We start from the raw sequence: 17,463 nt of genomic DNA, 5'->3' as shown, positions 1-17,463 counted from the left end.
CCAGCCTGATTGGCAAAATGTACTGTTTTTGTTGACTTTTTACCTGGATAGAATATTACTGTTTAACTAAACTTTAGGAGCAAAGCATTTCCATTGGCAGTAGACTCAAAAAGCATTAATAACAGCTAAAAGTCACATCAGTACAATTTCCCAGGTTAAATTATTGTTTATGTCCATTATTTTCCTTAATTTGAGCTCTTTTTTTCAAATTTATGTCAGTTTATTTAGTCAGTGTAATCAAACTGTTAATGAAACCCTGGTTAATTACTGTTTTTGTCCATGTCCTCCATATTTCAAGAGTGTTAATTGTTTCCTTCTGGGTGTGAATGGCTCCTGGAAAAGTCCATTTATTCCATTATGATTCTAAATTGTAATCAGTAACTAGAGCTGTGAGTAGCATTTGTCATGTGTACTTGAAAACGTAAGTACAATGGTGGTAATACTTGTACTTGGGTGCATTATTATCCATGTAACTGTTCAAATGTGCAGTACTCTTTCCGCCACTGCCATTCAATTCATGCTATATTTACAGTACATTTTAGTGTATTTTAAGGATATTTTAGAACCACGTCTCATGTAGATTTGAGACGTTCTCCTCCTGTATCTTCGCACTCGACTTGCCCCCCCCGCTGAGCCCGTTTCTCTGCCGTTTCCGCAGACGTGGACGAGTGCCTGGCGCTGAACGGCGGCTGTGACCACACGTGCCAGAACAGCGCGGGCTCCTTCCAGTGCTACTGTCGCCGTGGTTTCCGACTGGACGAGGACCGCCTCTCCTGCCTCCGTGAGTCTCGTAATCACTCACAGAACAGACTGAGGTCGCTCAACAAACCTGCGGAAAATCAACTTTAGTCACAGCCAAATGCGTTCTGCCAAAAACTGTAGCAACAACAGTTGTAGCATTGACACGTACTGTATTTCCTGACTGGTTTATTTTCCTCAAACAACAGATGCTTAATATCATAATAGTCCCACTCGCATAATCAGTAACACATTGAAACAGCTTGAGCGTGTGGCCAATATTGATACTTCCTGTACTTACTGCAGATGCATTAAAGTCATTTTCTTTTTCACTTTCCGTCCTTCCTTCCTTCCTTCTTTCTTTCTTTCCTTCCTTCCTTCTTTTCCTTCCGTTCTTTCTTTCTCTCTTTCTCTCTTTCTCTGTCCATGTTTGATTCTGATCACACTTTTATCCTTGGCACTTTTCCTTCAATATAATGCTAAGAAAATAAAGTAATTATAATTAAATGATATGCATATAGTCTATAATAAAGGGAAAAGGGCTCCCTCCCTCCTTCAGTTCAGTTTATTTTGTTTCAGCATTTTGATCCCACATAAACTACATTAAAACTTCCATTAGCATGTACCATTATTCCCTGTGTGTTTTCAGCTCTGGACGACACCATCGAGGCCCTGTCCGGCACAGGGGCCATCGAGCTGCCCTTTCCTCAGCTGACTCTGCTCCACGACTACAACCAGCCGCTCGAGCGCTACGACGACTACGAGGACGACGAGGGAGAGCTCAGGGCCGAGAGCAACCTGGAGGAGAAGTTTGGTGAGATCCAGAACAAAGCATGGCGAGATACTTTACTGATTTAAGATAAGAGGACCTTTACTTGTCCCACAATAGGGAAATTCCAATGTTGCAACACAGATTAGGAACATAAACAGATTAGGCACACAAGTATGATAATAATTAAAAAAAACAGATAAGAAAAAAAATCTTTAAAAAACCTCTTATACTCTTAATAAAAATAACACTCTTAGGCTGCCCCAAATAAATTGTCTGTTTGCTGTAACCCGACCCAACATTTTTCAAGTGGGTCGGACGGTAGGCAAATTCTTATTTTTTTTACTTTGAAGGCAAAAAAAAGATCAAAATGTTTGTCATTTTTTGACTCGCAGTGACCGCCAGGGGTCAGGCTTCAACAGTCCAGGGGTCAGGCTTCAACAGTCCAGGGGTCAGGCGTCAACAGTCCAGGGGTCAGGCTTCAACAATCAATGACGGAAAACGTCTCGATCAACCCGATCGGGAGACTAAATCTCACGATTTTAAGATATTTCAATCGACCTTTTGTACGCCGCTATCCTTTATTTTGGTAGCGAAGGCGAGCGGGGGGAACATGCGGGGGACACGGGCGCCGCCATGTTTGTTGTGATGACGCTGCTGGGCGTGTTTCAATCCCAGAATTTAAATCAAGTCACAAATTTAAATCAAGTCACCGTGATAGAGAGTGACATGTACAATGGCGACTTCAGTGGCGCCGACAGAGGCAAACCAACTTATAAAAGACGTCACAACGTCCGTTCTGCGCGTTCTGTTTTGTTACAGAAGTATGTGGAGGATCGATTACAGAGACGTGTTATTATTCCTTTGGGATGAAAACTAGGATTACCAGCGTGATACAAATATTCGACACGGCGGTTTAAGAAAGACCGGTCGGTGAGTCAGCGAAATAATTGAAAAATAAAAGATTTTGACGTTTTTTTCAATAAAATGCTGATATTCTTTTTTCAGTCGGCTAGTTTCATACCGGGTCGGTCGGGTTACGGCAAACAGACATGTTATTTTGCTCAGCCTAATTTACAGCTGTTATATGGGTATTTGCACAATTGTATTTCATTGGATGAACTAGGGTGCACGGTGGCAAAGGCGGATAGCGCTCTTGCCTCCCAAGGAGATCATGGGTTCGATTCCCGGACCAGACCAACATCACATGATCTCTCTGGGTGGAGTCTGCATGTTCTCCCCGTGTTACCGTGGGTTCTCTGCGGGTTCTCCGGCTTCCTCCCACCGTCCAAAGACATGCATGTGTTAGGCAAAATTGGTAACTCTAAATTGGCCCTAATGAAAGAATGTGAGCGTGAACTGTCTGTAATGTCTATGTCTCTGTGTTGGCCCTGCGACGAGTTGGCCACTGTCCAGGGTGTACCCCGCCTAAGGCCCGAAGTCACTGGGATAGGCTCCAGTCACCCGCGACCCCGAAAGGGACCAAGCGGTAGAAAATGGATGGATGAATTGTATTGCAATTGTTCGTCTTGTCTTGTATTCTATTGTATTGCACTAAAGAAGTAGATTTGGTTTGTTGCGATTCTTGTCCCGCTTTAGTCCCGTTTCGTCCAGGTTTAGTTCCAAGTTTAGTCCCAGTCTTGTGTTTATTGTACAAGTGTCAACGCACTCTAACTTAAAGGTTCCCTAAGTACATTTTCTGGTGGGGGGGAGGGTCTGCCAACTGCTTGTCTCCATGGAGATGTTATTGCTTTGCCTGAAATGTTCTTGAAACCTATCTATTCCACTACCAGGTCAAAGTTACAGGTCAGATCTGTGGAGAGTCAACCTGGTCCACTGTAGGAACATGAGCAATTCAAACTTCCAACATAAATGAAATGCAGTTGGCGAACCCTCCACCAGAAAAGTGACATAGTACATCTTTAAGTACTATCCAGACGATACACTTAATGCTGCAAAGAGAGGAAGAGTTTGTCGGAAGATTTAGTGCAGCCCAGAAAGGACAAAACTCAACACTAAAGCGGTTGTTTCTTTTTTGTCCTTTTATTATGCAAACAAACTGTCTTGATGTTGATTTGTTGGTTGACTTCTTTCATGGGTAGTTTGCTTGGACGACACGTTTGGTCACGACTGCAGCTTGACCTGTGACGACTGCTCAAACGGAGGGAAGTGTAACGTGCAGAAGAACGCCTGCGACTGTCTGGACGGCTGGACGGGGATCCTCTGTAACCAAAGTGAGGAGCGCGCACCGTCTGCCCTTGTACGCCATGTTAAAAGTCTGCTTTGACACTGTCTCGTCCACAGCCTGCCCCGAGGGACATTTTGGTCGGAACTGCTCTTTCGCCTGCAAATGTAAGAATGGAGCCGGCTGCGATCCTGTGACTGGGAACTGTAAATGTCCACCAGGGGTCAGTGGAGAGTTCTGTCAAGATGGTGAGTTACTTTTCTGTCCTCAAAAGCTCCATTGCCCTGTGCTTTTTGAATAAATGCCACGGTATAAAGCAGGCATGTCCAAACTATGGCCCGGGGGCCAAATGCAGCCCTTTTGTTGGCCCTCCGGCTTCCTGCTAAGTTGGTCCAAGTAGTACTTTTTACTGTTTTAAAATTCAAGCATTTTGATGTTATACCAACCTAATGTTAATGTTCCAAGTCTTATTAAACGTGTGGAGGCTCGTTAAAACAATGTCAAACGCAACATTTCAAATGGTTAATTTCATTGTCCGGTGGTCTGTGGCCCTCTGCTCCGTATGTAAGTTTGTACGTTTCAAAAGGCGGCCCCCGGTGGAAAAAAAGTTTGGACCCCCCTTTATACTATAAAGTATTTCAGACATATTTATAATAGTAGGCTATGCAGGACAATTACACACCCTTCTATACTATTTGTCCCAACCAACCAAATAAGTTAGTTTCTCATCATGTCATTGCATTCTCAAGAGTCTATCTATGTTTTTCATGAGAGGATTAATTAATACAGCATATTTTCTCTATTGAATGTTCCTATAATGTCCATAACAGGCAAAATTAAAATGACTGAATAGCTAAATTTTAATTAGAATAGGAATGTGCGACTTCTGATTTATAATTTGAAGTTCATCTAAGGAAGGACAATGTATTTTTTTGTAATTTTAATTAATTAGTTATTGTATTTATTATAATTGTTATTATATATATTTTTTTTAAATTTTATTTACCTATATTAAACAGGTAAGAACCCACTGAGATTGAGATTGAGACCACTTTTTCAAGGGTGGCCCGGGTAAATCAAAACCCACAGAGTCAAAACTTAAGGAGCGGTGTAAAAGGTGTATTATAAAAAATATTATATTATAAAAAATGTCAATATAAAGCTTTTGTCGATCATAGACTTACTCACAGTGGGAAGAGTGACCAACAATATGTATCTCAAGTCGAAGGAAAACCACTGAAAATAACTCAACAACAAAAAAGTACTGTCCTCCTGCTCTGAGTATTGTAGTATTGTAGTATTGAGTATTGTACATGCTGTGTCCAGGCTGTCCAAAGGGCGTCTATGGCAAACAGTGCAATAAGAAATGTAACTGCGCCAACAACGGGCGCTGCCACCGCACGTACGGAGCGTGCCTGTGTGACCCTGGGCTGTACGGCCGCTTCTGCCATCTCCGTGAGCACAAAACTCTCTTATCCATCTGTAAATGTACTTTATGAGCAGCTTTTAACAAACAGACATTGTTTCCATGGCGTCAGCGTGTCCCAGGTGGACATTCGGGGCCGGCTGCTCCGAGGAGTGTCGCTGTGTACAGAAGAACAGCCTCGAGTGTCACCGTCAACACGGAGCCTGCGTCTGCAAACCCGGTTACCACGGCAACACCTGCAAAGAAGGTGAGCACAGAGACATTTAAGATTCAACTTAATAGACATAATAACATAAGGTCACGTTTTCACAATTATTTAGACGGAAAAACAAGAAAGTTTTGAAATAAAATGTTGGATTAATTTTGAGTCACACAGATTAAAAGATTAAAATATGTCATTGTGAACCACTTTAAATGAGAAAACCACGACATCCTTAAATCCGTTCTCTCTGCTGCACTCTGTGTGTGGTGCTGCAGAATGTGCTCCTGGTTCTTATGGGCCGTCCTGTGCTAAAAAGTGCACCTGTGACCCGGGAGTGTCCTGTGATCATGTGACCGGAGCGTGCCAAAGGAAGTGCCCCCCAGGACGCCACGGAGAGGACTGTGGTCAAGGTGGGTGGGCTTCATCCCCTTTAAATACTTGAACAGGGTCTTTTAAAGATTTGTTCTTATCAATATTGTCATTTATTCATCCATTTACATGTTTGTACTGCTCTTTACATCTATAAGGGATGTGACAATAACTGAAATACTGTGAAATCATCAAAAGTCTCACTTTAATATCGTGGACAGTCACAATATATATAATTATAAGCCTCTTTTGATTTTTTTAATGCATGGTTTTGTCACATAACAGAGGGAAGGATACATAGACCATGATCCTTTGCTCCATTTCAGTGCAACTTCAAGACATAACTCTTATATTTTAAATCTTTGTTTTGATTCAGCATTTAACAGTAGGAAAAAGTATCATTTCCACAAGTATGTTTGCCTCTCCACAATATCACAAAAAATATCCTACCGTGAAATAAATATTGTAATAATATCGTACTGATATATTTGCATATCGTTACATCTCTTGTATTTACTGTATATCTATAAGCTTATTTTTGTGTGTAAAGTTGTGTATTTGCGACATATTTAGCTATATTTTCTTTATTTTAGTTATATATAAGTTATATATAAGTAATATTTGAGTAATTCTGTTTTTTTAAAGTAAATTACCTCATCCTGTATAAAGTTTGTAATAGTTTGTAAAAGAGACTAAACCCGACACTAAGATAAGAATTAGAACCGAAACCGAGTAAATTTAGGCTGAAATAACGACGAGCGCAGCTTAAGTTACTGTACAAAAGGAACACGTTTTTTCATAGTCTCACGACACAATGAATAAACCAGGCGTATTTCAGTTTAATTACTTCTTTCTAAATGCGTAACAACATCATTCTTCCGTGTTCTGGTTCAGATTGTCCTGAAGGGTTCTTTGGGGCCGGTTGTGTGCAGTGGTGTAACTGCACCGGGGCCCCCTGTGACCCCGTGACCGGAGACTGTAAATGTCCAGCTGGAACTGTGGGCAAGCGCTGTGAAGACGGTGAGCAGTGACACGCCTCTAAACCGGCCTGTTTGTATTACTGTTGGTCATTTAAATACTTTATATAAATCAAGTCATTTTCATTTGTATTTCTTGTTCGTGTCTTTTTTTTTCGTGGAAGAGCGTATGTTTCAACAGATTTTTTAATGTTAAATACTGGCACTTTTCTAGCACAGATTTTTTCAGGTTTTTTTTGTCAGTTGGATGTTTTTTCAGCCCTTTTTCAAACAGTATAAATTCAGGATGTAAAATTGGAAAAGATGCAAGATTCGCTCACTTTGGATAATTGCAGGGAAAAAAAGGGAATCTTGTCACTGGAAATATTATGTTCTTAATTTGAAGGCTTGAAAATCATGTTTAAAAGGTAATTTTGATTTTTAAAAACCTTTAAACAATGTAAATTGGCAACATTTAGGGACAAAAACACTACAAATACAATAAACATGCCTTTTTGGGGGTTACAAATTCCCAAGTGAGAAATTTGTCTGTGTTTAAAATTCTAAATCTGATGAAACAAATAATTTTCCATAATTATTACCTTCATTTTTTCCAAGAAACATTAAATACTGTTCAAAATCTTCACTTTGGTTTTGACAAATGTGTATCTTCATTGTAGAATAGCTCTCAGTACAAGAAAAAGGGCCATTATTGTTGTATAAAACTATGACCTGTGATACAGTGTGTCCCGACGGCCTGTGGGGTCCTGGCTGCTCCCAGACCTGCCCTTTGTGTGAAAATGGAGGAACTTGTAACAAACACAACGGCTCGTGTAACTGCACCGCTGGATTCATCGGGAAACTGTGTGAGAACTGTGAGTGCGACAAATCTTTATAGCATTTTCTTACAAACTATGGGAATAATGTGATTTAACCAACTCAACGCTTTCAAAGAAGGCGTGTTAAGGGAAGACATGTATTATTACTAAGATAAGATAAGATTAAAGAGATAAAATTTCAGTGTTACAACGCAGAAGATACAGAGGAAAAGGACAGATAACTTATAGGAAGTTTCAAAAAAAGTCTCTTAATAGAAGAACTCTTATAAACAAAACTAAAAAATTTTATTAACAAAACTCCTCTCATATCTTAATAGGAAATGGAGGGGGGGGGGAAAATGATAAAGATAAAGATAAAAATAAAATAAAATAAAATAAAATAAATTCAAATAAAATAAAATAAATAAAATAATAATAATACAATAAAATAAAGTAAAGTAAAAATAGCTAGGATAAGACTAAATAATACTAATACTAATGGTAAGTAAACAAAACACTCTTATTTACATCAGTTGTATGCACATGAATATGGCCTTAATTGCTTGTGAGTACGACAGTAATTGCACATGAATATGACGGTATTGCACATGGTTAAGTCAGTAACAGTACTATCGTCAGTTTAAAATAAAGACCACCCTACCTTAATTGTTTCTGTGCTAAATGTATCTACGGTAATTAGGTATGTTGGATAAAAATACAATTACACAAAATAGCATCAAAACCAGTGGCATTTTTGACGATATCAGCAAATCTCTCTCACTGAAACGTTTAACTTTGAAGTGAACATATCCATTAAATAAGCCTTGTTATGATGCTCTGTGAGCTGTTCGGTTACATTGGCTCAAGTTAGATTTACTTGAGTAACATTTGAAAGAATTGTGCTTTACAGAGTAGTTCTATGTACCGATACTTATTCACTTTACATTTTGTTTTCTTTACTTACTTCTTTACTTACTTCTACATGAGTCATATTTAGATTAAAGTTACTTGACATTTTCACACCTTATCTCCAGATCCAGGGTTTCGTTTTTTGTCATTTTTGTCACTATTATTTCGAAAGAATCTGTCTTATGCCAGTCTGACCACATTGAATCATGAATCTCTAAACCACATGTGTTCATTTTTGTCCAAACTATTACTCAGTACACAAGTAGTAGTTTGCTTCTCTTCACTTCTTTTTACTTCTACTTGAGAGTAATATTATCGTAAAGTAACATTGCTCTTACTTTGGCTACACCACCCACCTCTGTAGCTCATAGTTTTAAGTTTGTAATGTGTGTTTTTTTAGTCTTACACATGTGAGAAAAGCTGCAAAGACTCTCACGTCTTTCTCAGCAGCAGCAGCAGCAGCAGCAGCAGCAGAATCCTGGCCGTGGGAAGCGGTGCGCTCCTCTGGATGGTGGAGGAGATAGTTCTGGGACATTGCAGAAGTTTCTAACAGTTTGTTTCTTGCAGCTTGCCCCAGCGGTCGCTACGGTCACGGCTGCCAAATGAAGTGTGTGTGTGAGAACAACGCTCGCTGTGACTCTGTGAGCGGCCGCTGCACCTGCGCCCCGGGCTGGACCGGACACAACTGCAGGAAAGGTAAATGACCGAGAGCCGCACGGCACGAAAACAAGGAACGTGTCATTAATTATGCATATAAAACATTTGAATGAAGGGATTGTCTTAAAGTTTTATTAATTGACACTGTGTAAGTTGTGTGGACCTTTAATTCATTCATTCATTCATTGGTATTTCATGGTTTTGCTTTGCTTTGATTGGTTTTATTGTTTTAGAACTAGTCAAATCAAGCTATTTCTTTTGTACCTTTTGTAGCTTTATCTTTTGTGTCTGTGCAGAACTTTTGTCATGTAGTGTAAAAAGGGGATTTAGGTTTTATTTAATATTGAATACAAGTATTTCTGGTCTGAAATTGGATCATATTATTATATAGTTGATGTGTTTTATTCATTTATTCAGTTTTGTGTTGCATACTAGAAATGATCTCCTCCCATGACATTTTAATTTATGATGGCATATTTATATATATCTGAACTTTTATGTCAAAATGAATGGGTGTTTATTGATCTGATTTATGCAACTGTTGATCATTTCTGTAACAGTGTGAGAAGATTGAAGTCTTTTTGTTGCAGTGTGTGATGTTGGCCACTGGGGGGCAGGCTGCGCTCAGAGCTGCGACTGTAAGAACGGAGACGGCAGTTGTGACGCTGTGACCGGCCAGTGCAACTGTGAGGCTGGATACACTGGACAACAGTGTCATCACAGTATGTATCAGAGCTTTCATGACATGATTATCACTCATCCTCCTCATGCACATCATGTCTCGCTTAGTTCAAGATGACACCAAACATCTGGAATATAAATATCTGCGTCTTCTTCTCGTTGCTGCTTCCAAAATCTCCTCTTTGGTCTTCATCTTGGCCTCTTGTCCTGCACTTCTAACCCCAGAATATTTCTAGCCACATATTCATCTTCCTTTGTATAAAAATCTAAATATATCTCATTCCTAAATTTAAATTAACTCTTAATCTTGGTGGATTAAGTGATCTTTTTATAATAATATCTGTAGAATATATTCTAATCTTTATCATTTCTCAGAGTGTCCTGGTGGGATGTTTGGTCTTGGATGCCGTCATCGTTGCCAGTGTGACAATAACGCACAGTGTGACCACGTGAGCGGCGCCTGCACCTGTCACACTGGATGGACCGGCACTTTTTGTGAAAAACGTGCGTAAAGATCTTAATCAAGCCAAACATCTCTATTAGTCTCTAGTGTACATTTTCTCTTTAGTATTAGTACTTTTTTGTTCAGCACTTGTATGTATTGTCTATTGTCTTCCTTATATATATGTGCTGTTTATTTATGTTCCAATAACTAAATGTATTTCTTTGTGAGGTTCAGAAGAGCAGAGTTGGGTGAATTGTACTTGTGTTGTGTTGTTGTCCCAGCGTGTCCTCAGGGTTTCTTTGGCCTGGACTGTCAGAGGAAGTGCTCGTGTCTGAACGGGGGCAGATGTGATCATGTGACCGGGCTGTGCTCCTGTCCCGCCGGCTGGATCGGCTCTCGCTGCAGCCAAAGTAACAAGAATAGATTCATTTGATTGACAAATTAAACCACAGAATTATACCCAGCTTTTTATAGGGACTAATCCAACTTTAAGAATTAAACAAGCTTATTTCAGACAATTATATTTTAGCATTGCCACTGTCTCTATGCACTCCGTGGAGCAGTTATATTAAAGGAATAATAGAGGATTTTTGGCGACTAATCTGAGTCTCATCTCCTCGTGGCGTGGACAGCCGAGTAGTTCTCCCACATGTCAATCATTCCGTGCGTGCTATGCTAGTGCACACCTGCAGGCTAGTTCCCAGGATAGCAGCACGTTTCCCTGGCTGCACATGCGTGGTTGATATGCCGGTGTGTGTTTAGTGAGTTCCTTCAGTGAACAGCACAAAATGACGAGAGAGAAAGACTGTGTTCGAGCTCAGAAGAGACGGAAATCTGCCGAGACGAGAGATGCGTGTGAACCGTCGTGCTAATAAACAAACAAACACGTGTAGCAGCGCGGCTGTTGAGGTTTGATTGAAGGCCTCTTGGAAACAACAGGAGGGGGGGGTGAGTGTATGCATGAACATTTAAAAAAAAGGGACTAACAGTTGAGTTCTCATCTGCAAAAGATCCTCCATTATTCCTTTAAGAATGGGAAACACAATAAACATTGTGACAAAGCCCAGTATTTTTCATGCTGAAAGTGTGAAAGATCAGTTGTGGAGGTTGCCCGGATGACCCGTCTGATCACGGTCCTGACCTGAGAAGGTCAGGACCGTGATCAGACGGGTCATCCGGGGGTAACCTCTTTGTGTCTTTGGCAGTCTGTCCCACCGGGCGCTATGGCGACGGGTGTAACCAAACCTGCCACTGCAGTAACAATGGAGCCTGTCATCCTGCCAGCGGTCAATGTGTGTGTGCCCCGGGCTGGAGCGGGGCCAACTGCACTCAAGGTACTTTCTCATCACATCACGTCATCTTTGTGTGGAAGCTATAAGATGAGGTTAAAGGTCATGGCTGTAACGAGCACCTTTACTGGTTTAAAAGGGTAATACAATCACTGCTGAACCCAGGATACCATCAAGTGTCGTACAGTGACTTACAACAAATCTTGTTGATTTGATTTGATCTTGAAAAGTGGTTTGGTTCTAGTAGTTGGATCAAAGTGAGGAGCTCGTTCCACTGTTTGACATAAACAACATCTGAATTTGTGAATTTCTATAGATTAGGCATGTTCTCTTTTTTCCCAGAATGCCCTGCTGGGTTTTATGGAGCTGAGTGTCAACTGCGCTGCTTGTGCCAAAATGGCGCCACGTGTGACAAGACTAATGGGAAGTGCACATGTGCCAGTGGATGGACCGGGACGGCCTGTGAACGGGGTAAGAAGAAGAGGAGGATGAAGTGAGGCCCTGTGTACGTTCTTAGTGGAGGGTCCGATACCTAAGTCTAAACCATACTGTGGAACATTCCGGGCATTTTAACGAGACAAGCAGGCGATGGACCCTCCACCAGAAAACGTACATCGTGCAGCTTTAAGATAATATCAATAAAACATCCAATAGTTCCATGTGGGAAATTGCAGCTTTGGGTTTGAGCCCCCCTAAGCTTTGTCTCACTCGCTGAGTCACTCCTAACTCAGTGATGCACAAATACATCTGTTACCTGTAGTTATATATTGTCTACAATTCATATCACATTTACTCGTATTCATAATTTTAATTTTGACTTTACATATGCATAATTTTCTTAATGTCGGGTGCTTCTCAATAGAGCAGATTCCAACACACAGTCAAACTTGCAAAATGTGATTTTATTGGGCTTTGTTGAAGGTTTAGTGCCGAAATGTTTTTATGTCCTAATAAATTCACATTTCTCTATTTCTCTCTTCATGATTTTGATATCCAAAGTTCTCCAAAACATTATAAACATTTTCAAAACAAATTTTATTCAAATACAGTTCAAATTCACCTCTTTTAAAATCCAAAATCATTAAAAGTTGATTAGTGCTTGCATACCCCCAGGTGCCCTTGCCCCCCTGGGTAAGAGAAGTAACCATGAGTAAACCATACTTACTGTAAAACAAATCCCATTAGATTAATGCATGAAATACACTTCTTCTGCTTCACGACTTCTATTTGATGCTGCATAATAAGTCAAACCTTCTTGATAAAAGCGCGCTGAGTGTGAGTTTGATTATGTCCTCGTCCTTTTGTCGTGTCCGTGCTCCTGCTCTAATCTGGGATGCTCTGGGAAACTCGCTGGCGCTGCACATTTTTTATAGGAATGTGACAAATGAAGGTGTCAGCAAACAGCCTGCGTGTTGGGGCTCTTCTCATTGTTCTGTGTGACATCTCCAGGTTTACTCTTGTGTCTCTGTTTCTGTGGTGCAGAATGTGTCCTGGGCAGATTCGGGGCCGACTGTCAGCAGCAGTGTGAGTGTCAGAACAAAGGCCAGTGCGACAGACAGACAGGACAGTGCCTTTGCAGCCCGGGATGGGTCGGGCCCCGCTGTGAAAGAGGTGAGGGTCCCCTGGATGGCACACTAAAACACACGATAAATAACCACCTTTTTTATTTAAATAATTAGATCATTTGAATGGTACAAAAGTGCGGTAAATGTGCCTTCGGTCAGGTCGGCGTTATTTTTGTATCACCAGTCGGCTATTGCATTCTGGGACCATGGTATAAGTGGACAAGTGCATTACACAGTTATAACTCTGCGTGGGTGAGTTATGACAGTGTAATGCACGGCTCCTCGTTGTTTCATTCTTACTTATCTTATTCTTGAGGATAGAGGTCACAGAGCGTATCCATATTTTCCATGTTGGTTTTTTGAGACTGGATAAGACTCTGATTGACCTAAGTAGAACCATAACTAGCACAAACTAGGCAAACCAGGCCTGAACCAGCTCTAAAACCAGACTACTTAACATTGCAAAATTAAAACATACCTTTAATTCACTCATGGATGTATATGCACCTGAGATGACATGAAGCAGCAGTATTTTGCAGGTAAAGTTATTGTAAAAACAGCTCTAAAGAAGGACAATATGAGGTATTAATGAGTATCTGAACCTGCTTGTACCAGATCTAAAGTGAATCAGGTCTAAACCAGGACTAAACTATTGTGTCTCCTGATTGTGTGTTCAGCGTGTGAGCGAGGCTGGTTTGGAGCGCGCTGCAGGGACAGGTGTCAGTGTTCTCACGGGGCGTCCTGTGACCATGAGACCGGAGAGTGCCTGTGTCCCCCGGGCTGGAGGGGCAAACTCTGTGACAAAGGTACACATCAAATGTACTGATGGAGCATTTGAAAAACTTGATTTAGTTCATCTTCACTTAAATTCAAGAGTGAAAACGTAAGTAAAATGGGTATTATTTTTTTCTAAAGGATTTTTTGGCCCATAGGTTTAGTCAGACAGGACAGTGCAGCGTTAACAGCAGTAATCGGGATTCAATCTGATGTTGCTGAGGCTGCACAGAGCTTAGCATACATGCTCGACTCAACTACGTTGCAGCACGATCATTTTCAGTTTCAACTGTAAAAATGACCTATATTTGAAGGCAGCTCGTTACATAAACGTGAGCTGCAGAGAGAGGTTACATTGAATTAAGCCCATTTGAACTTGTGCAGGACACCGTGTCCTTTGCCTCTCTGTTAAGTGTTTGTTTTGCTCTCAGCCTGTTTGCCCGGCACTTATGGGACGGGGTGCACAGAGCGCTGCAGCTGCGCCCACGGCACGTCCTGCCACCACATCTCAGGAGAGTGCGGCTGTCCTCTGGGCCGCACTGGGAACGGATGTGAACTCAGTGAGTGCTCTGACTAATGCTGTAAATGTTACAGATACAACACTAACATACTTATAATTATAGACGTATACATAAGCACCATGTTGTTTGGCATAAAGAGCTCAATTCAAAACTTTAAAAAATATATTTGTTTTAGAACATAGACCGTGGCCTTCTTCATACCACTATTGCAGATACTTATATAGATAAAAATACAGTCACAAAGCTGATTGTAGTTCTAACCAAGACATCCTTCAGATTGAATTGCTACATTGATGTTTGAATGTTTATCTATTTAATGAAATGAAACAATTGTCCTCAGATGCGACTGTTGCTGTGCTATTGTGCTACAAAAGTGATAGTAAAATGAACATTGTGGTTTCAGCTTGTCTCCCTGGAACCCATGGACAGAACTGTAACCAGGTCTGCCAGTGTTCGCAGACAAACCAGCTCTGCCACCCGGTGTCTGGAGTCTGCTACTGCGCCCCGGGTTTCCAAGGCCCAAAATGTGACCAGAGTAAGTAAACATCTACTACTGAACACAACACGAATGTATATGGCATCTGATCATGTGTCTGGTCTCAGTCTGTGCAGAGGGATGGTACGGTCCCAACTGTGAGCGGCGCTGTCAGTGCGCCAACGGAGGGAAGTGTGCGCCCTCTACTGGAGCCTGTCAGTGTCCTGCGGGGTTCATAGGGGCTCACTGTAACATCAGTAAGTTTAATCATTATTAAGGTCCTTTATTATCCGTCACTCAGGTTTTCGGAACACGCTTTGGACTCTTTGACATGTTAACAGCCTAAAATAGCATATAGAGGGAAAACATGTAAGGAAATGAAGTCAAATCAATTTAGTTCTTATTTTTGAGCATGCTGAAAACCATGGTTTCCAGTAGACAGTTTAAGAACTCTCTGGTGGACTGAGGAATGAAGCAGATTTGATGAGGCTAAAACAAGAGCTGCTAGATGCAAAGTATTAAAAGCTGCATTTTATTGTAATTACAGCAATTACTCTGCTACTATCCAAATCTAGTGAAGATGTACTGACTTTAAAAACCTGGTGAAGCACATCTGGATTACACCCGAATGGCATTATATTACAGTTGTATTAAGAAGTGGATCAGAGCTTTTTCAACTCGTGAGAAGATGAAGGCCCTAAAATATTTGCAGAAATACTTTACTTTACTATACTACTACTACTATACTTTGGATGAGGACGCAGCATTACACAGTTAAAAGCTTCAAATATTAGCATCATATTGATCTTAATGTTTATAAAGGGTGTTATAAAGGGTCTTCACACAGACTTTTGTGGTGGCTGGATCAATGCTCGTTTGGGGCGTAGGGTGTAGACAAAGGATTCACGTTGACAAAGCTCTGCAAACTTTTCAAGGTAGTTTATTTACAGAGAAAGCAGTGTCAAATACAGGACAGCAGAAAACAGCGCCCGGGTCTCCGATGATCAGGGACCCCCCTCTCTGGGCGCACCTCCCTTATATACTGAAGATGCACAAAGACCGATAAACAATATCTGACAGGTATGACCCTATCCATGTACCAACGGATTAGCCAATGAGAGAACAAGATGTAAAGGTATCCTTATTTGGGTAGCACCAGGGGAAAGTTACAGAAATGAAGTCATGCGTGTGTATGTCGATGTTCAAACCTATATCTCCTTTTTCGGCCTATAGCTTCGCCTGGTGTACTCCTAGCAATAAATTACAACAGGCCTCAGTACTCCTAACACCTTGTATAAGAGTTTAAACAAACCGAGTGGGATGGAGGAGAACAGAATGTACAGTTTAGATACTTCAGATTCCTCCCTTCTGAGTGATTACGCTCAGATCAATTAATTAATTAGACACGATCAGCGACAAGCGAGAGCAAAAACCTGCTTGTCGATGCTTACTTTTGTTTAGCAGGAAAAATTCTCTCACGGCACCAACCGTCAGTTGTTCTGACCGATCTTGGCTACCACCCCTTCTGGCTGTCCTTGATCGTGTTATCTAGCGACCTAAACAGCCTCACTCCTTTAATTATCATTAACTTTAAGAGTAAATTTGTATTTAGTCTTAAGTTATTGTCCAATTGAATCAATCCTTAATAGCTACTGTGTGAGGATATTCGTGTCGCCGCACAACCTAAACATCAGCACTGGATTATCAACAACATATCAACACATCAACACATCAACACATGAGTATAATTTATTTCATCAACCCTTTACTTATTTAACCAAATCTTTTAATTAACCCTTTTATCATTCTATTATAACTCTTTTCACCACTCCTCTCAGCGATGATTATGTTGTCTTCACGGCGTTGATATGTTGTGATGTTTGGCTCCAGCGTTCTCCTTTGTTATTCCCAATGTCCTTTTTAACAGCATTTCAGCATCGTCCTGGGAACAAAAAAAATAACTGACCAGTATCTTGTACCTTGCACTTTTCATGTAAGAACACCCTCTAAAAGTCATTTTATTTTTTATGTGCACAAAATATATGTATATATAAGTGTGATGATATAATTTGTTAAACACTTCTAGTAAAGTAAATTAATTATAGACTATATTTAAACAAAAATAATGAATAATACATTTAACTTGTCAGCATAATCTTTCCTATATATCTCATTATTCCTCCCTTTTGCCAAAACACTTCTCGTATGTGAGCGTTTTGTCAAAAACTAAAAAAGTATGATTATGCGCATGCATTGATTATAAACCAAACTTCAACAGGAATGAGGGCTATTTTGAGTATAAGGTAGATAACTATCAACCAAGTCCAACTCTATTCCTCTTTTATTGGTGTCCTCCTTCAGATCGTCACTATATAACATAGGTACTTGTGTCCAACTGAGTATTATTGTTTCAGCGAAAATCAATAACAATGCACCAAAACAACACATTACACCCAGTGATAGTATAGCGGTAGCCAACGTCAACGTTGCTAATACTCCACTAGGCCCTAACCTATTCTCTAACCACCTACTATCAGACATGTCTGCCTCTGTCTGGCTCATAGTTTGAGTCTCCGTCTGGGTCTCTGTTTGAATTCCAGTCGGGGTCTCTGTCTGAGTCTTTGCTTGAGTCTCTGTCTGAGTCTTTGCTTGAGTCTCTGTCTGAGTCTTTGCTTGAGTCTCTG

The 17,463-nt window shown here is 40.7% G+C and overlaps 1 protein-coding gene across 1 annotated transcript in view; it reads left to right on the top strand.

Moving 5' to 3' along the window:
- Nucleotides 1–17,463, top strand: part of megf6b (multiple EGF-like-domains 6b) — a 93,218-nt gene that overhangs the window by 63,982 nt on the left and 11,773 nt on the right. The window contains exons 12-31 of the mRNA XM_072452915.1: nt 659–781; nt 1,388–1,552; nt 3,610–3,741; nt 3,812–3,940; nt 5,019–5,147; nt 5,231–5,365; nt 5,596–5,730; nt 6,584–6,709; nt 7,389–7,520; nt 8,940–9,068; nt 9,620–9,751; nt 10,086–10,214; nt 10,437–10,565; nt 11,361–11,489; nt 11,787–11,915; nt 12,927–13,055; nt 13,687–13,815; nt 14,215–14,343; nt 14,708–14,839; nt 14,908–15,036. Of these exons, the coding sequence (XP_072309016.1) occupies nt 659–781; nt 1,388–1,552; nt 3,610–3,741; nt 3,812–3,940; nt 5,019–5,147; nt 5,231–5,365; nt 5,596–5,730; nt 6,584–6,709; nt 7,389–7,520; nt 8,940–9,068; nt 9,620–9,751; nt 10,086–10,214; nt 10,437–10,565; nt 11,361–11,489; nt 11,787–11,915; nt 12,927–13,055; nt 13,687–13,815; nt 14,215–14,343; nt 14,708–14,839; nt 14,908–15,036 (2,631 nt within the window). The remainder of the gene's footprint in view (nt 1–658; nt 782–1,387; nt 1,553–3,609; nt 3,742–3,811; nt 3,941–5,018; nt 5,148–5,230; nt 5,366–5,595; nt 5,731–6,583; nt 6,710–7,388; nt 7,521–8,939; nt 9,069–9,619; nt 9,752–10,085; nt 10,215–10,436; nt 10,566–11,360; nt 11,490–11,786; nt 11,916–12,926; nt 13,056–13,686; nt 13,816–14,214; nt 14,344–14,707; nt 14,840–14,907; nt 15,037–17,463) is intronic.

Source organism: Eucyclogobius newberryi, unplaced genomic scaffold, assembly GCF_026437365.1.
Source record: "Eucyclogobius newberryi isolate DKJ021-1_F unplaced genomic scaffold, fEucNew1.0.hap1 SCAF_19, whole genome shotgun sequence".
NCBI lineage: Eukaryota > Metazoa > Chordata > Actinopteri > Gobiiformes > Gobiidae > Eucyclogobius > Eucyclogobius newberryi.
This window is presented reverse-complemented; position numbering and strand designations above follow the sequence as displayed.